The 26,773-nt window shown below is 40.4% G+C and overlaps 1 protein-coding gene across 16 annotated transcripts in view; it reads right to left on the minus strand.

Annotated features, from left to right (window-relative positions):
* Positions 1 to 6,493: 6,493 nt before the first annotated feature.
* Positions 6,494 to 26,773, minus strand: part of LOC140211819 (CUGBP Elav-like family member 4) — an 860,614-nt gene continuing 840,334 nt past the window's right edge. For all 16 annotated transcript variants that reach the window (XM_072281967.1, XM_072281972.1, XM_072281970.1 and 13 more), the window contains one exon: positions 6,494 to 6,621. In XM_072281967.1, the coding sequence (XP_072138068.1) occupies positions 6,494 to 6,621 (128 nt within the window). The remainder of the gene's footprint in view (positions 6,622 to 26,773) is intronic.

Here is a 26,773-nt window from a genome sequence, read left to right on the forward strand (position 1 = left end):
TCATACTACAGAATATACAGGCCATGTCAACCTGATCTCTTTTCATACTGCAGTTCCACCTTCCCAATCATCAGCCTGGTGAACCTTTGTTGTATCAGAAGCAGGTAAACCTTTCTTAGGTAAGGAGACCATAAACACGCACAGTACACCATCACTAGGCTCACCTTGTATAACTGCAGCAGAACACCTTTGACACTCTCCTCAACTACTTGTCTTTACCTCTAGCTGTAAATGTATGCTCGTTTTCTGTACCTGATGCACGAGAAACCCTGGTCAATGTCCACATTAACCCATCCCAAACTCACACCATTTCAGTAATATGCTGTCATTACACTTAAACTGCTGAAAAGTGTGACTTCACACTACCCAACACTGAGCAGTCTACATGGGGCGCTGTCACAGGAAGGCAACACCTATCATCAAGGAACCCCCCGCATCCAGGCCTGCTCTCTTTATGCTGCTGCCATCAGAGAGGAGGTACAGGAGCCTCGGACCCCACACCACCAGGTTCAGGAACAGTTATTTCCCCTCAACCATCAGGATCTTGAAGCAGAGGGGATAACTTCACTCTGTTTCACTCACTTCAACACTGAAATGTTCCCACAATCTGTGGACTCACTTTCAAGGAGTCTACAACTCATGTTCTCAATATTTATTGCTTAGTTTTTATTATTATTATTATTTTGTTTTTTTCTCTTTTTTTGTATTTGCACAGTTTGTCTTTTGCATATTGGTTGTTTGTCAGTCTTTGTTGTCTACAGTTTTTCATTGATTCTTTTGGTTTCTTTTTATTTACTATGAATGCCCACAAGAAAATGAATCACAAGGTAGTAAATGTTGCCATACAATATATGTACATAGATAATAAATTTACTTTGAACTTTGAACTTAGAGCCATGTTTTACTGCATCTGTCACATTTTGGCTATCTTGCTCAGTCTGTCGAAATCACCTTCAAGATTCTCTGTATTTCTGTCACAGTTAATAATCCCAACCAGTTTAGTGTGGTCACCAGACTTGAAAAGACACTTGTAGACAAGTGTGTCCTCACAAAATTATTCAGAATCATCCCCAGACAGAAGCTCTGCATGAACCAAGAGGTCCACAATCAAATGATGGCCCGGTCAGTGGTGTTCAGGACTGGCAAACCAAGAAAGTACAAGAGGAAACAACAGGAATTCTGCAGATGCTGGAAATTCAAGCAACACACATAAAAGTTGCTGGTGAACGCAGCAGGCCAGGCAGCATCTCTAGGAAGAGGTGCAGTCCTTCCTTCCTCTTCCTAGAGATGCTGCCTGGCCTGCTGCGTTCACCAGCAACTTTTATGTGTGTTGCAAAGTACAAGGGTCCAGGTATGACCTCTGGAAAGGTATCTCATGTGCAAAGTGGCCATTCTGGACCGATGGTGAATCACAGAAGGATTGTTGGCAGCTGCATCAGGGCCTGAATGATATCAACCACTACAAAGTAAAGCCAAGCAACATATGTGACCACAAGATTTTGCTCGCAGATGAGCTCAATGCCTTTTTATGCTCGCTTTGACCAAAATAACATGGAGTCACCTTCAAGAACTCCCACTGCCCCCAATAACCCTGCAGTATCCGTCTCTGAGGCCAAAATGAGAGCATCCTTCAGGAGGGTGAATCCACAGACAGCATCTAGCCCATACCTGGTTGAGTATTGAAGACCTGTGCTAATCAACTGGCTGGAGTGTTTGTGAGGATCTTCAACCTCTTGCTTCGGCAATCTGAGCTATGCACCTGTTTCAAGGGCAGGCACTGGAAATCTTGAACAGCACTCAGAATGCTGGGGGAACTCAGCAGCTCTGGTAGCATTTATAGAGTGACGTGAACAGTAGTCATTTTGGGCTGAGACCCTTCATCAGGACTGTTTGTAAGTCCTGTTCATTATACTGCACACTCTACAAGTTGTTTTTCTTTGACTAGGAACACTGAGAGACTTGTACTGTCAGCTATTAACTCCATTGAGAGAAGGGCTTCCCAATAAAGGAGTAGTGTGTAAAATGTAAACATTTGGCATTGAGGCTGATGTATATGTGTGGACTGAATATTGATTAACCAGTAGAAAACACACTGAATTAATAGGTAGTATGTGATAACTAGTGGGTATCAGCCTTTCATCATCTATATCTGTCCTCCTCAGCTTACAAACACCCAAATGGCACATACGTATGAGTGAGTGTTTGGGAAAGTAGTCTGGGATTTGCTACCTGCTATGAGGCTGCATGCCTCTTCAAAGTTCAAAGTAAATTTACTATCAAAGTACATATATGTCACCATATACAACCCTGAGATTCATTTTCTTGAGGGCCTACACAGTGAATCCAAGAAACACAATAGAATTAATGAAAGACTGCACCCCACAATATGGACAACCGAGGAAGAGGAAGAGGAGGAGGAGGGGAGGATGAGGACAGGAGGACAGGAGGAGAGGAGAAACAGGAGGAGGAGGAGGAGGAGAAGTAGTAGAAGAAGAAGAAGAAGAAAAAATATTGAGAACATGAGATGAAGAGTCCTTGAAAGTGAGTCTATAGGTTGTGGGAACAGTTCAGTGATGGAACAAGTGAAGTTATCCCTTCAGGTTCATGAATCTGATGATTGAGGGGTAATAACTGCTCCTGAAAGTGGTGGTGTGGGTCCTGAGGCTCCTTTACCTTCCTTCTGCTGGCAGCAATGAGACAAGAGCATGGCCTGGATGGTGGAGTTCCTTGATGATGGATGCTGCTTTCCTGCAACAGTGCTATGTGCAAGTGGTCTCTCCAATATTTTATAACTGCATTGAAGCTGGGCTTTGATATTTCTAATGTTATTAATCTTCAGTCTTGAAGAATCCTTTTGTAAGAACTGTCTTGTTGTAGTGTGTCAGTTCTCCTGAGTACATGTAGAGGGTATTTGGAGTGACGCATCTTCTTGTAAACCTTCAGCATTCTTTGTCTCGGAGATAAAGTTGCCAGTGAATCAATAAGGGACCAGATCAGGCTTGACCTGACCCATCAAGATTTTAGATTGACAACTACATGACCTACAGTAACTCTGAGTCTCTGTTGCAGGTCTGCTCCATGATTAGAGTCTGCCATGCCTGGTGACGAGGCAACCAGGATGCATCCTGAAGAACTGCCTCCAGCAGTGTTCTGATGGTTATTGGCAGCTGATGCCACCAAAGTCCTTTTACTATGATGGAAATTCACTGTTCACCCAGAGGAGGAGGGCACCTTTGCCAAGGTCATCTTTCTAACACAAAAGCTGTGAGCTTCTAAAGATAAAAGAGTTGCTTTTGAGTAAGTTAAACTTCTGATCAATATTCTTTGTTCAGCTTCTTATCATAAATGAGAGCCAGTCTTCAGTTCCTAATGTAAACGGCAAACAATGATCAGTCTGAAGTAAAAAGGACAGCTTTGCAGACAAACAGCACTGCCCATAGAACATAGACTGCTGGCCCAGAGCATGGGTCGTGTTGCAGTTTAAGACAATGGTGTAATATTAATTGAGCTTGTATCAAACTAAACAATACTGGCTAAATTATTTACTTCAAGGAAGTCTGCAGACTAGATTGATACTATTGCTTAACACATCAAATAGTTGATCTATAAATAGTTGGAAAATTTGTATGACTTATCACAGCATTAATTGTGGAAGTTAGGGATATTTGTCCATGTGAAAAGGTATCTGGAAAAAATATTACATAGTGTGTGAAATTACCCAAGTAGGAAAAAAAGACAATATAAATATAAGAAAGTATTCAGTCTTGTTAGGAATGATTAAAGAGATCAAGAAGAATTACAGAAAGATGGAGTGACTAGAACTCATTCATCTGTCTTCAGTTTCTGCAATCAACAAGTTGTTCATTTGCAATTCATTGGTATGTCTTTTTAGCTTATAGAAATTGTACATGTGTTTCGTAAATCCTTTGCATTTTAGAAATTATTTGTAATTTGGAAACCTTTTATAAAATTGAAAGCCTCTGTAAGTTTTAAATGTGTTTTAAGAATTGTATCTAAATTTAAATGTGTACCATTAAAAAAAATCTGTGTTCAAACTACATTGTTCCTCCTCCTTGGTAGGCACTGAGGGACCACCACTCAGATATTAGCAGCAAAACTCGCCATGGAGAATAAACAGGGAAGTGCATGTTGCTACAGTAACCCCCCTCTAGTGAGGGTACCAATATCGACATCAACAGGGTTAAGATCTTCATTTGAGTTTAGAACTTCACAGTCAGCAAACCCAATACATCACATTGCCCTTCTAAATGTTTGATAATTAAAAGGCAGTTAAACTTGATTTAAAGACTTACAAAACATAATACGTGTATTGGAAGTGCATTAATCTACAAATAACTGATTAAAACACAAACATGAATAGAAATATAAACAAAGAAACATGGCCAATTCTACCTCTCTAATGGAAGTTCATGACCCCATTCAAACACTGTGGCATTTGGGGTCTAATGTGAAGTGCATCCTGCCCCTTAGCTCTGGAGGTTACAGAATGCCCTTGAAATCGATGGTAAGTCTAAGAGTAAAAGGGGGCGGTGCTGGTAGTTGGACCTTATTGTTCTCTGTACTTCTACACCACTGGTACAGACATGAACTTCAGAATGTAATAATGCACAGTCTTCCACCAGCAGGTAGTTGAGAATTATAAATCTTTCCAATAAAGCTGTTCTGTGTCATTTCCAATAATCATTATTCAGAGTTGTAACAGTTATTATAATTCATATCCAGTTATGACAAGGACAGAAAGTCCATATGTCCAAGAAAGTAAGTAGGGAAAGATTTAAAGTGAACTGAGCAGCAATTCTTCACACAGAGCATAGTGTATATATGAAACGAGTTGCTAGAGAAAGTAACTGAAGCAGGTACATAATAACAACATTTAAAATACACTTGGACATATATATGGATAAGAAAGGTTTACGGTGATGTGGGCCAAATACAGGCATATGGAACTATCTTACATGGGCACCTTGGTCAGCATGGATGAGTTGGGCCGAAGGGCTTGTTTCCGTGCTGTATGACTTCCCACGTGTTCTGTGATCATAGTACCATTAAAAAGCAGACATAGTAACCTCCAGAACATGATGTCTATATTAACAGCTGCAGAAATAGCCTTTGTAGTAATTATCAGCGCCTATGTTTATAATAGAATTCTCTACATAAACCTATTGAAATGTACTTCACACCTCTTCTTAGCAAGTGCTGTAGTTCCTCAGAGGTAACTCATCCATCTTCCACGAGGCCACATTTACAAAGTTTGGTATTGAAGCTTAAACGATATCAAAGCATTGTTGTATATAATGATTAGAAAAGAGAACATCATTTTAAAATTCCACCTGGGCTCCCTCAGTCTTCCTATAGCCTCATTTCTAATTCTCACTGACACAAATTCAATACCCCAGACACACCCCAGAGGCAGCGGAAAGCCACAGTAGGGTTTAAGTAACCTACATATAGACTTTAGTATACTTAATGCCACACAGTATAATTTTATTCCAGTTGGGGGCCTTTGAATGATCACTACTAGGATGGAAGCTCTGTACCTTCTGATCATTTCTACTGAATAACCACCAGTAATTCTCCCCGCCTGCTCTTCCTCCCACACACTCAGACGTGTACACAAGTACTCAGATGCTGGCACACATAGACGCAGGTGTGTGCACACAGATATCCAGGCATACAGACATTATAAATCTTTGCAAATCAGCTGCTCTATCTTGTGCACAGTGCACCAGTTATATCTCAAAACATTTCTAAGATAATGCACGCAGAAATAATATTTAAATGTTATGCATCGTGAAGAGAGAATGTTTTTAAGTGCTGTGGAAGGAGATTGCTCTGTGAAAATTTGGAAAACTGTGGACATAATTTGACACAGTTTCCTACATTATTGTGGAGTGAAGAATGGGTGTGGACTGTCTAAAGTCTTTGACTGGGGCTACAAGTAACCAGGGGGCACATAAATTACTACTTAGTTATTACTGGGACAAGGGAAGCACAGGAGCTATGACGCATTAACCACCCTCCAGCCAGCAAAACCCTTTTTAACTGCTTAGAGAGGGAAACACCGTAAGTCAGAGAGAAATGCTGGAGGGACCATATCAAAGAAACCACAAGTGATCTTCTAAAGAGAACATCATCAGCCATTAAGCTCCCTCAAACAGCATCGTCCCCATTCTCTGCACCTGATTAATTAAAATGTAATGAAATATTGATAAGAATTCACTGTGCCCTTCACATAGAAAAGAGTACAGTTTGGTTCTTTTTGGCTTAATCCCAAACTACTGTTGTAAAAATGAGGCAATTTTAATTATCTCTCTTATTTTCTTTTAAGTGCTTAGTCTGACATTCACATTACTGGAAGGCTGGAGTGAGTAATTCTTTTTTGCCTGCAGCCCTGCATTACTACATGTTAACAGCAACCTGTTCCATGCTCTCTCAATGGTGGGATGTCTACCTGGTTAGGAGCGTGTGAAGGTCAATATGGTCGGTTAGCGTCTTTTGGTCGTTTCAGTTGTACTTTTAGCCTCTTCATTCCAATCTGAAAGCCGTTCATAGCCTGAATAGCAGCCTGAGCACTGGTAGGATTGTCAAAACTCACAAAGCCTGGAAACAGCAAAAGATAAATTTCAGAATGATGAAAGCTACTGGCTGCCCCTGAAGCATGGTCACAGGCTTGGGCACAAATGTCAATCACATCCTCACTTCCATCATCCACCATTAAGGATCCTCACCACCTGGGACATATCCTCTTCTCATTACTATCATTGGGAAGGAGGTACAGGAGCTGGGAGGTCCATACTCAACATTTCAGGAACTTAACACTACCTCATTTTAGCAACTTATGTACACATCAGAGGGATCGTGGAGTCTACATCCATAGATCCCTCAAAGTTGCTGTGCAAGTTGATAGGGTGGTTAGGAAGGTACATAGTCTGTTGGCCTTCTTTATTCAGAGTATAGAGTTCAAGAGCCACGAGGTAATGCAGTAGCTCTATAAAATCCCGGTTAGACCACATTTGGTTTATCACACTATCAGTTCTGGTCACCTCATTATAGCAGGAACGTGGAAGCTTTACAGTAGGTGCAGAAGAGATTTACTAGGATGCTGCCTGGATTAGAGAGCATGACTTATGAGGATAGGTTGAGCATTTCTCTTTGAAGTGAAGAGGCTGAGAGGTGACTTGATAAAGTCAAGATAATAAGAGGCATAGATCAAGTGGACGGCCAGAGACTATTTTCCCAGGTCGGAAATGGCTTATATGAGGGGACATAATTTTAAGGTAATTATAGGGAAATATGGGGTGGGAGGTATAAGAGGTAAGTTAATTACGCCGAGAGTTCAGGGTGTGTGGGAGGCCCTGCCAGGGGTGGTGGTAGAGACAGCTACATTAGGGACATTTATGAAATTATTAGATGGGCACATTGATGATAGAAAACTGGAGAGAAGGAGTTAGATCAATCAAAGAATTGGTTAATGGGGATATTGCCAGGACTATGAATAAAGGTTGAATTGGCTGGGGTACTTTACTTTGAAACAGAGGAAGATGAGGAGAGATTTCACTATAAAATCATGAAAGCCCTTCAGAGAGTAAATAGGAAAACTTTTCGTCATTGGCAGAATGGTCATAAACCAGAGCTAATGTTAATTGATGAATGAGTTAGTGTGGTTAACCTAATGCAATTGTAGTGTCAGTGACCTGGGTTCAGTTCTGCTGCTTTCTGTAAGGAGTTTATACATTCTCTCCACAACTGCATGGGTTTCCTACCACATTCTTGTAAGGAGTTTGCACATTCTCCCAATGACCACATGGATTTCCTCCCACTTTCCAAAGATGTACAGTTCAGAAGGTTAATTGGTCACATGGGTTTAATTGGGAGGCGTGGGTTTGTTGGACTGGAAGGGCCTGATACCCTGTTATATCTCTAAATAAATCACTTGAACAGCAGGGTTATGGACCTGGGCACTGGAGTGATGGATTAGGCAGGGCAGCTCTTTATGGGCTGAATGGTCTCTTTTGGAGCTGTTTGTCTTTGTTGTTTGTATGTCTACCAGGCTGTAGTCACAAAATATTGGTAATGTTCACTGAGGGATAGATGTTGGATACAACACTAGGATCAAACCCCACGTTTTTGATCACATATTGTATATCTATTTCAAATCTTTTATGAGAGAGCAGATAGGTTCATTTGAACGGCAGACCTATAACAGTAGAGCATTCCTGCAGTAGTCCATTTGAACAATAGCTTAGGTTTTATACTTAACTCTTCAGAGCACCTTCCGCAACCCAACACAAGACTACTTGTCACTGAAACACAGCGATCCACTGTTTTACACTTGCCATACAGATCAAGCGTCATCTCCACCAGGCATGCTATTGGCACCACAAACTACAGGCAAGGTATCATCTGAGGGTATAATGAAAGGCAAAAGGGGATATTCTAAACTAATACCGTGAGTTACAATTCAACATGTAACTGTCAAATCCATGTTCAGGCTGATGTCATAGTCAAGAAAGTGCGATTTCTAGACCTTTTCAAATCAACTATTGCAGAATTGCTAAGAGTGAGGACTTGGAGATGAGGTAATCCAGGTGAAAATTTTTAATAGGATGCATGGTGCTTGTAGTACGGAGGCGATGCGTAGGAGTATGCAGCACGGAAAAGTGCTGAATAACATGAGGCACCATTCTGAGGTGCGTGCAGGGGACAAGTCCATAGAAATGTTAATGATGATGCAGCATTCTTCTGTGTTGCTGAGTCCGATAGTGTTGGTGCTAGAAGTGGATCTTGTTGAAATATGGCAGGTGACATCAGTGGTAAAGGTACAGAGAGTTACATGGGGATATTGCCTTCAATAATGGGGATTCTTTTTTTAACTCTATCCATTTATTTACACGGGCAATCAGCAATGCAAGGATCTTGCATGGGCATTGAGCTTGGGAATTACATGGGGACGTTTTGTTAGCCAACCAGCATCAAAATACCCATTGAAAATAGTGTGGTACACTTGTTGCATTGGAGCAAGCCACTGAGAAAAGTAATTGGCAGTAGGGATGGCCATCCCTGCATGGTTTACATGCAAGGGGCAAGGGGCGTAAGATCATCAAACAATACTGCGCTCCAGTCACCTCACTGCAGGAAGGATGTGGAAACTATAGAAAGGGTGCAGAGAGGACTTAAAGGATGTTGCCTGGATTGGGCAGCATACCTTATAAGAATAGGATGAGTGAACTCGGCCTTTTCTCCTTGGAGAGACAGAGGATGAGAGGTGACCTGATAGAGGTGTATAAGATGATGTGAGGTATTGATCGTGTGGATAGTCAGAGGCTTTTTCCCAGGGCTGAAATGGCTAACACGAGAGGGCACAGTTTTAAGGTGCTTGCAAGTAGGTACAGAGGAATTGTCAGGGGTAAGTTTTTTTACGCAGAGAGCAGTGAGTGCTGCCGGCAATGGTGATGGAGGTAGAAATGACAGGGTACAGTTTGAATGAGAAAGAAAATGGTGCTTCAAAGGCTTAAATGCTACCCCTAGGATCAATAAGAGAAAGAATAATCCAAGATAAGAGAGCAGTGAAAGCAAATAACATTTCTCAGGGCAAGTATAGTGGATACAGTGCAGGTAACAATAGAGACTGATTTGAATCTGGGATGGGAGAGGGGAGTGAGAGAGAGAGAGAGAGAGTGAGAGAGAAAGAGAGAGAGGGAGAGAGAAAGAGAGAATGAGAGAGAAACTGAGAGATAGAGTAAAAAAGAGAGAGAGAGAGAGACAGAGAGAGAAAGAGAGAGAGATTTCAATCTGAAAACAGTTCCTAAACTCTGAAGATCTTATGGAGGATTATATGCAAGGATTAGACTTATTAATGCCAACCAAGTACAACAGATACAGTCACATCACAATTGAAAGGCTTGGCAACAATCCACAATAGAAATGTCAAGCAGTTATTGAGATCCTTGGGGACAGAAGAGAGCAAGGTCATCAAAGGAGGAGTCAAACCAATGATTTGTCAGATATGTGCCTGCTTTGTACACTGGAAGAACTACAGAAAGTTCTCATGGGACCTGCCTGAGTTTATTTCAGCACTTTTGACATCTGCAATATAATCTTTTTGCCCATTGCACAAAATTATACTTAGATTCTGAGTCCATTGTGAGAGTGGGAGACAGTAGCAAAGAGCAAGAGGCATTCTTGGAAGTCATGGATTAACAGTGATGACTACAAGTAAGGCTGGAGGAAGTATGCCTCACCATTGCTCATGAATAAAGCAGCTAGTCTGATGCAATGGCAGTGTAATAGGAAGACGGAGGGTAATGATAACCAGCCTGTGTTGAGAAACTGGTTGCCCCGTTCAGGGTGAGGCTTTGCTACAGGGAAAGATATTCTGACTTCAGGTATGTGAAAGACAGTCCAATAAAAGTGTCAATTTAAGGTGACACTTCGACAGTGAGCTAGTATTTTCGGAATGGCAGAACCTTGAAGGTAAGCTGCTCAGAGGTAGAGACTGTAATCTGAACAGCTGGATAGAGCCAAGTCACAGAAGTTTTAGGGCAACTGTTTTGTCACTACAAGAGTTCACAAACAAGGTGGGAAGGCAATAAACACAATGTGGGGATTGCAACAAGGGGACGTTGATAAGGATGGACCAATTCAAAACAGGCAGAGAAGCTGAGACTGGGATTGATTTCAGTAAATATATGACTTGTTGCTTATGGAATCGCTGAATCAAACACAAATTGAGTTGGAAGCAATGAGGGAGAGTGGCTTTCACAGTTCCAAAGCTTTGAAGATCCCATTAAACATGGATAGACTTAATAATGCCAGACCAACATAGTGGAGACTGGGTGCCACAAGACAGTCAGGTCAGAATTGAAAGCCTTGACCACAATCCAGAAAGGCAAGGTTAGGGAAAATGACTTTGTGAATTCAAGTGTAAGAATAGGAAACAGGATAAGTCCAGAGCTTACAGTGAGTCATAGTGTGAGACAAGATGGTACAAGCACTAGTACACAAAAACAGGGAGCTTTAAGAAGCAACCAGTGCTGAGATTATTCATAGAATGAGGTAAGTTCCAAATGCATTGTATGTTTTAACTATTGTCATAATGATGATTGTTGGACTTGGTATTGTTTTATGTAGAACATGATGTGTGCACAGGAGTAAGCAAGAGGTGGCAATCCAAAATATCCATTCCCAATGTATTCCAAGTCATGAAGAAATTATGTTGAGATAACAACCATAGGGCAAGACGTGAAACCAGATGTGCATGAGGTTTACTTGGAGAGTGATCTACTTCAGAAATTTCATTTACAATTTGGAGTGGGGCTCAGTGAATGAAAATATGAATTTACAATTTATTGATTTCTTAACAATATAAAAAAGTTAATTGCTAAGTAACTGCAAATAATTTAATTAGTTGAATGGATGTGTTTCCTTTTTAAAGGGGTAGAAATGTAGTGTATCAATGTGCAATGGATGTCTTTCGTAATGACTGTGAGTCTGTACTATACCTCTTAATATTTCAGACAAGATATCGCAAATGCTGGGATCTGTAGCAAGAAGAAAATGATCTGCTAGTGGTGAGGAAGAGAGGTGGGGAAAGAGCTGACACCAATTGGTGGGTCCACTTGAGAAGAAGTTGATTGGCAGAGGAAGTCAGGTTGAAGAGTATAGCGTGAAGATAGTGATAGAACCTGAGAAGAGATAAGTGGAGACAGCATAGGGCTGTAAATTTGGAATCTGATAAAAAATGAAGGTGAAGAGCCTGTTGACTGTCCATTTCCCTCCACAGATGCTGTTGGCTTACTGAATTTTTCCAGCTGCTTGTGCTTTGCTCTTAATACATTGCTGTACACTACAAGTTCACTGCCATCTATAAAGAATGCTTTGTTCATGGCTTTTTCTCTTATTTATTTATGCAAGTAGCAATAGAAAGGAAACTGAAATAACTATGTATTGTGTTCCAAACATATGCAATTGAATTTAAATTAGGAGGCTGCCACTGTGAGATTTAAACTCCTATCTTCGGGTTTAATAGTCTAGATCATGAGATACTGATCCAGTAAACTATCCAAATTAACTGCTCAACAAAAAGTGCAATAGATACCTTTCCAACGATGTCACGAGCTAAACCTGTCCTTGCTCTCATTTGTCAGCCTTTGCTTCTGAAATTTAATTTTATTTATCAAAGGCATTGCGGAACATAGAAGAGTACTGCACAGCAACAGGACCTTCGGCCCACAATGTCGAAACAAACCAATTAAAGTAGTAATCAAATAGCGAACTAAACTAATCCTCTCTGCCTACACAATGTCATATCAGATTTCACTAGCTGAGCAAAATGGGAATATATTAAAATGTCATGAGTTTAGTGCATGCAATGGAGCTGGATTTTTCTTTACCCCACAATCTCAACTTACATGACTTATTGAATGATTTCTTATTTCCACGTTACTGATTTCCTACCTTTCTTCCATTGAAAATTAGATAATAAGAACTTAATCACAAGCAGCCAACAGAACCTTGATCTTTCAATCTACTTTGCCTTGGCCTTTACACCTTATTTGTCTACCTGCACTACACTTTCCCTGCAACTATTACACGATCTGCTGCATTAAATTATTGTTTTCCTTTTGTACTACCTCAATGCACTTATATATAGCATGATCTGTCTGGATGGCAGGCAAGCCAAAGCTTTTCACTATATCTCAGTACATGTGACAACAATCAATCAATTACCAATTACCTAGAAAGGTAGGTGTAAGACAATAATCAAAGGCTCAAGATTAGAATGATGTTGGGTTTGTGGGCAACCTGGACCTTCAATTCAACAAAGACTTAATGATATAGAAAAGTTATCAGGGGTGGTGTACCTACTGTAAGTAGATCCAGAACAACTGAGTACACCTTTGTTAAGAATTTGATGCATTGTTCGACCAGATTCTGTTACTTGTCTTCAATAAGCAATGTTCTAATGGTAGCACTGCCTCTTCTTTATTCTACGCAAGGAGCCACACAAAGAGCTTAGATGCACTACCAACATGCCAAGCTACAAGACACACAAATGGGAGCATGGCTATTTTTGTATTGTTCATGGGCAATCTCCTGTGATTCTTTTACAAAAATACTGTTGAAACAACATTACAACAGAGGCCCAAGAAGATGTCCATTAATGCCTAGAGAAGGAAGCGCAGCATACATTTTTCTTGAGGATATTAAAGAAAAATAAGGAGATAAAATGATCAGATACAAAATGCTGGAAGAACTTAGCAAGTCAGGTAGTACCTATGTGAAGGAATAAGCAATCAACATTTCGGGCCTGCTTCAGAAAAATGTCGACTTTTTATTCCTTTTCATAGATGCTGCCTGACTTGCTGAGTTCCTGTAATACTTTGTATGTGTTACTCTGAATTTCCAGCATCTGCAGAATCTCCTATGTTTATGAGCCAATGGACATTGGATCATCACTCTGTTATTCATTGTTTGAAATATTGACAGTAAAATACATTTCTTTGCTATTAGCTAGTCCTTCCATAGATTGCGGGAGATTCCTTCTTAAGCCAAGCATTCAAAAAGATATTGGGCAGGCTCTCCATGGAGAATGACCCATTGCTAAATTGGGTTTCATATACATGTGTTTTATTCTCAAACCTGCACAAATCCTTCAATGAAATGAGCAAGGGCAGGTTTTCAGTACCAGCGCAGGATTGGTGGATCTAATCATGTGCACTACTGCGGAGTGCTTATGAACCTACCAGGGGAAGCTTCAAAGGCCAAGGCCATATATCCAACAGTTCAGAACATTAGCCATAACCCTACATTTCTTATGGTGAATAACAGCTTTGTTAATAATAAAATTTACATTCATATGAAGTGTCTGAAATTGATCTAGAGCCAGCTAAATGCCCAAGTGCAATCATTGGAGATGGAGTCATAGAGTTATGAAGCACAGGAACAGGCTCTTTGGCCCATCTGGTGCCTGCAGACCAAGAAGCCCATCCAAGCTAGTCCCACTTGCCTGTGTCTGGCTCATATCCTTGCATTCCTATCCATGCATCTATCCAACTGTTTATTTAAAAATTATTACTGCCTCTATCTTGACATTTTCTCTGGAAGCTCATTCAATTGCTGTAGCACCCTCAGTGTACAAAAAACTTGCAATTCAAGTCCCTATTAAATCTCTCTGCTCTCAGCTTAGAACCATGCCCTCTAGTTTTTGATTCCCTGAAAGACTGAGAGCATTCACGCCATCTATGCCCCTTTAGATTATATATACTTCTAAAAGATACCCCTCAGCCTCAGGGGTTACAACAGGATTCCACAAAGAACAATGTGAAAATCATCCATTGGTAATTGCATGTTACAAGATGGTCAGAATGGGAAAGAGTTATTTAGAGAGATACGTGTTGATGCATATTATAGAGATAAAGGGAGAAAAAGAACCATGTGGTTAAAATTTGGAGATGAGAAAGAGAGAAGGATAAAGTAGTGAGGGAGTTTCAGCTAGTGGAAAGGTTATCAAGACAGAGAGAGAAAAAGAATAAGTTGAGATGAGTGGTAGCAACTGGGAAGAGTTGATGAAGGTGTGGGGAAAATAAAATGGTCTCTTCGGTTGTCCATCAAAATCCAATGACAATGTCCACTCCTTTAACAGTGATATCTTTGATGACTATACAGTCCTATCCTGGACCCACAAGCTCTATTGCAGGTGGGACATGTATATGTGGTAGTGGTGGCAACCATGGCTGCATTTCTCCTGGCTCTCTTCTGTTGTCTTCTGGTTGTTCTTTCCATCTCCAGAATATGAATCCCGTCCCTACACAGCTGTCGCCAAGTGGTACGGTCAGCAGCAACCTCCTCCAGGTCCTCAGGTCTGATCTTGTACTTCCTTAAAGCATTCTTCATCTGATCCTTATAGCGCTTCTTCGGCCTTCCAGCTGAGTGCCAACCATGATGTAGCTGGCCATACAACACTCTGCGGGGTAGCCGACATGGGGGCATCCATATCACATGCCCCAGCCACTGCAGCTGACGCTGGGTGATCATGGCCTCAATACTTCTGCAATTGGTCTTTACAAGTATTTCAGTGTGAGGCACAATTAGTGTAAATAGATGCATGATGGTCAGCACTGACTCAATGGGCCAAATGGCCTATTCCCCTGCTATATGGCTGTATGATTCTAAAATGCAGTATGAGCTCAAACAGAAGTAATGGCAGGAGACTCCATTAATAGGTTATCCCCATGATTTCACAGGTCTTACCCTATGAAAAATATTCACTTTGCCTGATCCATATCCACCCCACCCCATCTGCAGATTAATACTTGTTTTCTTTTTGCTTCCTATTTCTGATGAAGCAATTTTGATCGGAAACATGATCTCTGAGTTTGTGGAGATTTAGTGTGTCACCGAAGACTCTAGCAAATTTCTACAGTATCATGGACAGCATTCTGCCTGGTTACTGCATGGAAACTCCAATGCATAGGATAGAAAGAGGGTGCATTACTGACGACATTTTCAAGAGGTGGTATCTCAAGAAGGAAGCATCCAACATTAAGGATCCTCATCCCCTGAGACATACCCTCTTCTCATTACTGTCAACATTTCAGGAATAGCTTCTTCCCCTCCGCCATCAGATTTCTGAATGGTCCATCAACATATGAACACAATCTTACTCTTCCTCTTCTGGACTAATTATTTTATTTCCAGTTGCAAATCATAGTAATTTTTATGTCTTGCACTGTACTGTTACCACAAAGCAAACAATTTCAGGACAGACATCAGTGGTAATAATTTGGATTTGGATTCTCTGCTTCTCTTTCCACAGATTCTGACTGACCTGATGGGGGTGCTGCTAAAGTAGTTGCAAATAACATTGCAAGGACAAAATACCATTGCAGGGTATTCAAGGACAAAATAGAATGCACTGCTGTTCTCCGACAACTGACAGACAAACTAAGTTTATGCAGCCAGGGAATTAATTCAGGACAGTATGCATATTTCAGTCATGAAATGGCAAGTGACATTTTCCATGACCTGACCCCGTAAATAAAGTATTGCCATCATTTTGTGGTCAAATCTACTGAAAATTCAGAGCTGAATGAGACAGGGAGATCTCACAGGGTGACTGACAGCTCATTTTAACTAGTCGGCGCCTCTCCATACTTAGCTGCATGAATTATCAGTCCCCTTGGCTGGCATTTATAGATTAAATCACACAGGACCAGCTTTGGGCAGGCAGACATGGTAATGTTACCCTTTGAGCTGCATCTCAATATCAGCTCTCAAAGTACAAATTGTTTTTTTTTTTCTCTTTCCAGACTATTCAACAAAATTGTTTGGGGTAAACTTAAAGGCATATCTGCACTTTTGCTTCCAGATGGCCGCAACTGATGGTTCTGAGTTCTAATTCTGCTGCTAGAATGCTTTGTTAGATGCCCATCAAGGTCATTTTGAAGTCAATTTCAAAAGGCATTGACCTCCAAGCTGATTTTCATAAAGTGGTCCTATTCAGATAGGCAAACATTACTATTTTACTTTCAATGGTTACTTCATCATTTTGTGCACTTCCATAATATTCTGGGTTTTACATGGTTGGTCAGAAAAGTATGCACTGTTCTTGAAATGAGTGTAGGATGGGTTTATTGGAATGGTTACATTATGAGGAGTGACTGAGGAAACTACTAATGTTTTTTTCTGAAATTTAAAAGAAATGGGATAGACTTTGTAATGGTTTTAAAGAGATCATATCTTGTTGCTGCTTTAGGACCAGGGAGACTAATGCACAACAAAATGTGGCCAGGAATTTAAGCAGTGAAATCAGAAAACACTTACACTAAAAATAAGCTGGTGGAAATTTGGAAATATGCACCAGTTCAAATGGTGCTTAGATGCAACATCATCAATCTGAAACTTGTTTCTCTCCCCACAGATGCTGTCTGATCTGCTGAGTGTTTCCTGTGTTAACGTAGAACATTACCACACAGTAGCGGCCCTTTGGTCCACAATGATGTGTTGTCTTCTTTCAAGTTCAAAGTAAATTTATTATTAAAGTACATATTGTATATGATTCATTTTCTTTCAGGAATTTACAGTAAAGAAATACAATAGAAATTATGAAGAACTATACATTAACAAAGAAGATAAACTGTGCAAATACTAAGTAAATAAATAATGCTGAGAACGTGAGTTGTAGAGTCCTTGAAAATGAATCCATAGGTTGTGTTCAGTGAACAGTTCAGTGTTGTGGAAAGTGAAGTTGGGAGCGTGATTGTTTAAGGGTAATAATTGTTCCTGATCTTAATAGTATAGGACCTAAGGTTCCTGTACGTCCTTCTCAATGGAAAACAGTGAGAAGAGAGTATAGCCTGGATGCTGGAGGTTCTTGATGATGAATACTGCTTTCTTGTGGCAGTGCTCCTTATAAATGTGCTCAGTTCTGGGGAGGGCTTTTCCTGTGATTGACCAGTAGTACCTACCACCTTTTGTAGCCTTTTCCATTCTTGAGCACTGGTGTTTCCATACCATGCTATGACGCAACCAGTCAGGATACTTTCCACTGTGCATCTACAGATGCTTTTCAAAGTTTCAGATGACATGTTGAATCTGCTCAAGGTTCTAAGAAAGTAGACACAGCCATGCTTTCTTTTTACTGGCACTATTAACCTACTCTAAGATCAATCTAACCTTTCCCACCCACATAGCCCTCTATATTTTTCTCTGTTTTAATTTCAGACTTTCGGTGTCACTGCCTTGGTAAAGCACTTGGAATGCTGTTCCACAAATATGATTTGATGCTTGGTGAATAGAGTTTTAAATCTGAGATTGATAGGCAGGCATTAATCAAAGTTAACACGCAATATGGGCCAAAGGCGGATTTCAAAAGTCAAATAACAGATCAGTTGTTGAATGGCATTACAGTGCCAGTAAGTGGGTGTGGTGGTTACTAAGCAACAAGGACCTATTCCTGTATTCTGATGATTCATATCTTTATCAAAGCTGCCTTCATCATAAAAGTTATATTCTGATGTACTTCCTGGCCTAACCCAGGTTAATAATCTGAAGGAATAAGATCATTACCTAAAATTAATCTTAAGTAAGCTGCTTGCAAAATGCCACTATTGCCCTAATCCTGCTGTACAGGAATGCCGGACTGAAGCTTCTGACATTCATTTGATCTCAGTCAAAGTAAGATGTCCAGGTGTGGCTGCATTACAGAACTAAAGCAAAATGCTCCCCTGCTGACACACAGTAAAACTATTGAACATCTTCCAAATGCTGAAATTCTAGAAGTATCATTCGGAAGGCTCTGCCTTGAGATGATGCTTCCTCAGAGTAACTTTGGCTGAATTGGAGTTTGGATGCTCCCCATGAGATTCCCCTTGATCATTAGAATCAGGTCAGGGTGGGAGAAGCCTCAAAGCATACATCAATGATTCTGGTAAAGATACTGGAGTTGTAGGTGCATTGACCTTCTCCACCATATTTTGCATATGTACTCCTCAAATGCCAACAAATTCACTTAAAAAATCTTTGAACTGCACAGTCAATCATTCGGGTTCACTGTACGTTCAGTGTAAAACAATAGCTTTTTTAAAAATTGCCACACCAGATATTGAGCATGCTCATCACCATACACAGTCTTAAGGAGAGAATGCACCCATTGAGAAAGCACACATAAGTGCCCTTTAAAAGGAAATGTACCAATACAACAACTCTGAAAAAATCTGTCCTAATATTCATTATTCTTTAATGAAACCTAGTTTCAAAGCATCTCACAATTGAGCCACACACTGTTATTTCCATACTGAGGTTGTTATTTTCCAACACCTTCTTTGCAAAAGATATAACTCTGCTCAGACCAAACACACCCTCATGTTACTCAACTTGTCCTGCTGTCAATTGCTAAATGCAAGTCCTCAAGCTACACAATTGGGGCCAACGCTGAAATTCTGTACAAGCATCAAACACTTTAATAATAACTTGCCCCAAGGTTATCATTCACCAAAAACACCATTGTCATCAGTTCAAAGTTAATGTTCAATAGCTTCAACCTTATTACATGCTGGAAGTATTTATTTCTGACCGGTCAGATTACTAGTCGTTAATATTTCTTTCAAGTGTACAGACTCCTGTGCCAAGTGTCATTTTATGTACATATAATCACCTATGTATATCACTTATCATATGCATTTATATCTTTGTGTTTTTCATTAATGTGTTATTTTTCTTGTTATGATTTTTTCTGTTACATTGCATCCAGAGTAACAATTATTTCATTCTCCTTTACACTTGTGTACTGGAAATGACATAAAACAATCTTGAATCTCAAAGTTATTTTACCCAGTTAGGACTTGGATTAATAACCAATGAGTCGGTATGGTCGTAGAGAATATTGAACAATACAACCCCGAAGCTCATAAAACCACAATGTCTGCGCCAATCACAACGACAAATGAAACTAAATCCCTCTGCCTACATGTACTAAATATCCCTCTATTCCTTGCGTATTCATGTGCCTATTAAAAAGCATCTTAAATGCCACTGTCATATTTGTTTCCAATACCACCCATGATATCTCATTCCAAGCATCTACCCATCCTTGTGAAAAACAACAATCACAAGAGATTCTGCAGAATTCTGGAAATCTTGAGCAATACACAACAAAATGCTGGAGGAACTGAGTATTTGATTGTCAGGAATAAACATTCAACATTTTAGGAAACTGATAAAGGGTCTCGGCGCAAAATGTCAACTGTTTATTCCCCTTCATAGTTATTGCCTGAAATGCTGAGTTCCTCCAGATTTTGTGTTGATTGCCTTGTGTAAAAAATCCTGGCCCACATATCTACTTTAAACTTTCCCTCTTACACCTTAAATACAAGTCCTCTGATATTTGACCTTTCTAGTTGGATGCTGGTGGACAGACCCTAACACACACTCCAGTCACTGACGATACCAAGCAACTCCCACACCATCAGCCTTGAATTAACTCTCTTGCTTCTAGCATTCACTAAGGGGAAGACAGAACAATCTGCTTTTATAATGTCTCTTGAGAATATATCAAAGTGCTTTCCATAGAATGAAGTGACCTGTGTGCACACAGTAGGATTCCACAAAAAAAGCACTCAAACACACAGACAAGCACATCTGGTTTTGGCAGTGTTGTTTTCATGATGGCACCTCCCAGCAAAACCAGGGTGCAGAAAGTACTCCACAACTATTCAATTAAACATTTTCCCTCAGACAACACAATGTACCCTGCTGAACCACATTGGACTAACAAGTACAGCCCTCAAGCTCAAGATTCTAGAGTGGGAAATTTAACTAGAGGGTGGTATAAAAAGATAGCATTCAAGCTGATGATTTTTGCTTTGAGTTAAAGACAATGAAAAATAACCTGAGATAGCTTATAAAGAGCAACTAGTTCAATATCATTTCTAGGATAGGTTTGAATTCGACCAGTTTGAGTCCAAAGATATTCAACCAAGTCATCTCTACTTATTTTGCTCTGGAGACATCCAGTAAACTCAAGCCAAGTCTATTCATTGTGAACCCAAGACACAAGGTCAATCCAAGCAAGCAGAAGACTGTTATCATTGTGGGACTGATGGTCCCTTAATTTCTGACAGCCCATTTCTATGTTTTACTGTGTTCTGCAAATGTTTCTCAACATCAGACAGGTAATGTCAACTGCATCAGATATTTCACTATTGCTGGTCTTTAATATCATTGCACAAGAAAAATTCTATTTAGAAAGTATCAAGCAGAAAATAATTCAAACTGCTTCACAAAGAATGACTGACAAGCACAGCATAGTCACAGAAAAAGTAGCAGACACTTTTGATGGGATTATTGTCACAGGAAGAGTGCTTCTCAGGATGAACTCTCTGCACATGTTGTCTTAGTATCTTTAAAACTCAAAATGTCAGATGCCTTATTAATGGCAAGCTCTCTGAATCTTTACTTATTGAAGTTTGAGGTGAATTTCCAAGTTAAGTTCAAGTGAAACTTGCCAAGATGATAGATAAAGAAATGGTACTAATCTCATCCATTGATGCTGATTTCAAATCAAAGGTATCTGAGGTAAAAAGAAAATATGCTGCTTTATCTAAAACATAAAATTATCACGGAGGATTTTCGTATTTTTGAAAAATTGTATAATACAAATATTTAAGAATTTGCCAATTGGGATTTCTTTTTACAGATTGTGGTGTGTGCCTGTGCCTGTAACGTGTATCGAATTATCCCAAATCTGCTATTCTGTTGTCAGCACCCAGTGCACTTACTCTGAGTAACCAGATACTGTATCTGTTCTTCCCCTTCTCCAAATGCTTAATGCTGATTGGTGAGAAGGCATAATTGACATATCATTTCATTAGGTAATGGTTCCCAGGGTCTACTGTATCTGTTGAGGCATCTACCGATTTCATCAAGAGATTGGATTGCTAAACTGCAATATACAATGAACATTTGTTGCATCACTGATCGTACACTCAGTGACCACTTTATTAGATAAACCTGATATCTAATCAGCCAATCATGTGGCAGCAACTTAATGCATAAAAGCATGCAGACATGGTCAAGAGGTTCAGTTGTTCAGGCCAAACGTCAGAATGGGGAAGAAATGTGATCTAAATGACTTTGACTGTGGAACGATTGTTGGTGCTAGACGGGGTGGTTTGAGTATCTCAGAAATTGCTGATCATCCTGGATTTTCACGCACAACAATCTCTAGAGTTTATAGAGAATGGTGTAAAGTGAATGGGAGAGGTCAGAGGAGAATAGCCAGGCTGGTTCAAGCTGAAAGGAAGGCGATAGTAACTCAAGTAATCATGCATTACAACAGCAGTGTGCAGAAGGGCATCTCTGAAAACACAACACATTAGACCCTGAAGTGAATGGGCACAAGAAGACCACATTGGGTTCCACCCTGTATCTAAGAAGTGGCGACCAAGTGTATATTGTAAAGAGGTTTAAATTATAGTGCAGATAAGGTTAATCATATATGCTCTAACACTGTGCCTCATTGCAATATCTACAGCAAGGTTATAAAACTCAAAGTGCAGGGGCCAAAGCCTCCCAGAAATTTCACCCCGTTGTAATGAAGTGCAATTGCCTCTTCTCTGGTGATTAATTACTACCACTTAATACTGAGAAGCCCTGTGTATGCATTTATTAATAAACTAACAATTATTAGGAATAAACTCTTCTCCACTTTCCAGCTGGGTACAGGTATCAATCTTAACCAACGTTTCGATGACAAACTCATTGAAATGTCAGTTAAAATCAATACCTATACCCGGCTGGAAGCCTGAGAAGAGTTTATTCATCACATACACCAGGAAAACATGAGATCCTTTTTCTAACACATATTGTTGCTGTTAGGCTTCAAGAGGACTGAGTTCAGAATCCTAATAACATTGTAAACAAAATGAGCTTAGAAACACACAATCAGTGAAGATGGGGTCTGTTTTCTTTTTCACATTTTCAATACTCTTTTCATGTTAGAGCGCACTTTTTTTGTTACTCTTTGGTGACATTATGTAGATAACAGGAGGGCTGTTATCCTGACCAGTTGCATTATGTTCAGGCATGGCAATTGGAATACACTTGAGGAGTTACAGAGAGTAGTGGTCTCAGCCCAATGCATCACTTGCAAAGCCCTCCCCACCATCAGTTGCATTAACATAAGTCCAGAGGGCAACATCTATTATTAAAGATCCCCACCATCCAGGGCATGCCATCTTTTTATAGTTACCATGGGGCAAGTGGTACAGAAGACCGAAGTTTCATACCACCAGGTTCGAGAGCAGCTACTTCTCCTGAACCATTCGGTTCTTGAACCAACCTGCACAAAACTAATCAGTAACTTAGTACTGCAACACTATGACTTACTTTGACCCTGACCACTTTGCACTACAGTGGACCTTTTTTGTTCTAAATGTGTTCTTTCTTGTGTCAATTTTTATAATTTATGTTTTTCTTATGAATGTTGCCTCTTGGACTACAGTATGTAAGCTTTTCATTGCAGCCGCATACATGTACTTGAGCACATGACAATAAATTCAACTTGACTAAAGCTGTTACAGGTGTTAATGGTGCTGGCTGAGGGAGGGTGGGGTTGGCTCATTAACCACAGTTTTAAAATTTATTTTACTCATTCCTCTCTTCTCATTCATCTCCTTCGATCTGCATTCCCTTTATGAAATACAGTGCTGTTACAAACGTGAATATTTGAGTGACTATACTTCATTTATTCTCCCTTCAGCTGCAGCCTCAGTTTCAGAAAGTGTCCTTAATTTACTGCAGTGGTCATGATGGTAAAAACCACTGGATCGTCACAGAACAGGTAGCTATTTGGCCCATCAAGTCTGTGCTTGCTTTTTGCTGAGAAATCCCCTCAGTTCCATTTCCCCATTCCGTTATTTAGACCTGCAGTTAGATTTATCCTTTCAAATATTTATCCAATTCACTTTTGAAAATCACAGTTAAATGTTCATCCATTACATTTTAGACAGTGTACCTAAATCACAATTATTCACTACGTAATAATTCTTCATACCACCCCCGAAACTTATAGCAATTAATTTTATAATCATATTGAACTGACCAAAGTGACGCCCCTAGTTGGGAAGAGCACCAGTTTGGTCAAAACTATGCTAGACTTTGATGCCCATCCCTGGTGTACAGTCCCTCATTCACCTCAGAACCCACAAAAGCAGAGCGGAAGCAAGGAGAAGCAAGTACTGCCTTGAAAAAAACGTCATTGTCTAGGTTCCAATACAATACAGAGTAGTGGGAAGACAGATGGAAAATGAGCTTCACCCCCACATGAAAGAAAATTGGACAACCTCATGAAGGCACCTTGCCTGGCATGTACGAGTTGAGCTGAAGGGCCTCTCTCTGTACTGTGTAACCCGATGGCTCTATTACCAAATATGGCACTCACAAACTTGGGTGCACCATCCATAATTTGACATTGTTGCATTTCTGACAACTAAACTGACAAATTCAGTTCTGTACCTGTTCTCAACCATCCAAATGGTGAATAGCTTGCAGCATTACAGTTTATCATTTGTGAAATTAGCCGTACATAACTAATGCAGGTGACAGACAAGTCCCACTAGTATGCCTTGCTGCACTTAATTGCCTGCTTCATTTTAAAGGTAAAAAAAAGTAAGTGGCAATTATAAAATAATGAAATTGACTCATTTAAAATGTATTAATTTTTCTTTTATTAAGGTTCATTTGACAATGAAGAGGGGTTAAATATGTTGATGTATTCACCTTGCCATTTATCATTCAGACTCCATCCAGTAACAGCTATGCTATCAATGTGGTGAATGGTGAATCCTTTTCCTTCAGGGATCTGCATTGTTCTGAGGCAACTGCCAGGACAAGTGTCGAATCAGCAGATTCTCACGAAGGTCAAAAAGAAGGTGCTTGGCTTGGCAATTGGATGGTTTGGGATTGTCTCTGTAGCACATCTTCCATATACTGACCAGTTTCTGGGTGAAAAAGTTTCCCTCAGGTTCAGTTAAATCTCTCCCCTCTCACCTTAAACATATGCCTTCTAATTCCTGATTTCCCAGCCTTGGGAAAAAGACTGCATCCGTTCACTCTCCTTAAGCACCTCAGAATGTTTCATGTTCTCCAGTGTTCATATGGATTTTTATTACCAGACTAGCATGGCCAGATTTCAGAGGTTGATTATTTTTCAGGTCACCCTACCTGTCAGCTTCACAATGCTTCATGAGCTTTACAGTGGATTTTTATTACCAGACTAGCAAAGCCAAGGATTAGAAGTCTACAAGTCTTAGCCTGATGGCTGAAGGCCTGTCCTGAAAATGGAGGACTGTTTGTGTGCATAATGGGTGGTGGACAGGAAAGAAGATTTCTTTTTTGCTGTTTAATTGCTTGTCATGCTCCATTTTGTTGTGCACTGTGTTGTTCTGCCGAGTATTGTGGGCATGATATGTTGGCACCAGAATGCACAGCGATGCTTGCGGGCTGCCCCCAGCACATTCTTAGATGTCCCTGTTCCTCTATTCCCCACTCTGACCTTCCACTTCTTTTCATTCGCCCTGCTCCTCTTCTCCTGTTGTCCACTCTCTTCTCCTATCAGATTATTGCTTCTCCTGCCCTTGACCTTTCCCACCCACCTGGCTTCTCCCATCACCTTCCAGCTAGCCTCTTATCCCTCCCCCCCACCTTTTTATTCAGGCACTTTTGCCTTTCCTTTCCAGTCCTGAAGAAGGGTCTCGCCTCGAAATGTCGACTGTTAACCAATGGTCGGTACCTGCTGGAAAGAACACTGTGAAAAAAACACCCAACCCTGACTCTGTCTTTGATGCGAGGACCCTTGACTTCATCCTACAGTAGGTGCCGTGGACCAGCCTCACTGCTATCCCTGTCTGATAAGAAGCTAAAAAAAATGTCATGTGCTTACTGAGAATCAACAAGATCTCAAGAGCAGAACCTGTCTCTACAATGGTCGCATAGCGGATGGAATGATGCTTTTACAGCTCAGGGTATCAGAGTTCAGAGTTCAGTCCCAGCATCCTTTGCAAGAAGTCTCTGTATGCCCTCGCCTTGGAATGTGTAGGTTTTCCCCGGGTTCTCCAGTTTCCTCCCACAGTTCAAAGACGTACTGGGTAGGATAACTGGTCATTTGTAACTGTCCCACGATTGAGTTAGGATTAAATTGGGGTTGTCGGAGGTTGCTGGGAGGTGAGGCTGGAAAGGCCTATTTCACGCTATACCTCTAAATAAATAAACAGATAAGTAAAGAAATAGATAATTAAATAAATAAGATGAAATAAATTCCTCCTCATCTTTGTACTAACGCTGGCTGGTGGCATAGTGGCATCAGTGCCGGACTTTGGAGTGAAGGCTCCTGAGTTCGAATCCAGCCAGTTCCCTTGCACGCTTTCCATCCGTGCTAGGTTGAGCATCAAGCTAGCAACTCGGCCTCGTAAAAATAAGAAAGCCTGCTAAAAAAACGTCGTCATGATGGCATCCCAATGACTCCAATTGGAGTTAAGGGCTTTCTTCTTCTTCTTCTTCTTTGTACTAAAGAGAGATCCTTCTATTCTGAGGCTGTGCCCTCTAGTCCTAGACTTCCCCACTATATGAATCATCCACTCTATCTAGGCCTTTCAATATTTGATAGGTTTCAATGAGATGCCCCCTCTTTCTTCTAAATTCCAGCAAGTACAGTGTCAGAACTATCTCATGCCCTTCATTCCTGGGATCATTCTCTTGAACCTCTTCTGCGCCCTTTCCCATGCCTGCTAATCCTTTCTTAGATAAGGGCTCCAAAACTGTTCACAATACCCGAAGTATAGTCTGACCAATGCATTATAAGGTCTCATCACCATTCATCTGTGTTAAGAAACTTCTGAGTTGTATCTCTTGGTGATCATCTTTCACAAATAATCTCCATTCATTTTCTTTTCCACAAGCTGAAACTCAGTGGCTCGAACTTTGTGTTCTGATGTGTGTACTGACTGCACTGTATGTTCAGTGAGCTTAGGACAAACTAGTTCCAATGAATCAGATTTAAAATAAAAATTCACATGGTGAATGACTGTACCCTGTAGCACCCACAACAGCAGACAAACTTTGGCCTCTCTGCATCCAAACTCTTACAAAATTTTGTGTAATTTAAAGAGTTCTGAAGTCACACGTCGGGCTGCTTCTTGTCTCATACACTCAGTGTCCACTCCGTTAGGTACACCTGTACACCAGTTTGTTAATG

This window comes from Mobula birostris, chromosome 18, assembly GCF_030028105.1.
Source record: "Mobula birostris isolate sMobBir1 chromosome 18, sMobBir1.hap1, whole genome shotgun sequence".
NCBI classification, from domain to species: domain Eukaryota; kingdom Metazoa; phylum Chordata; class Chondrichthyes; order Myliobatiformes; family Myliobatidae; genus Mobula; species Mobula birostris.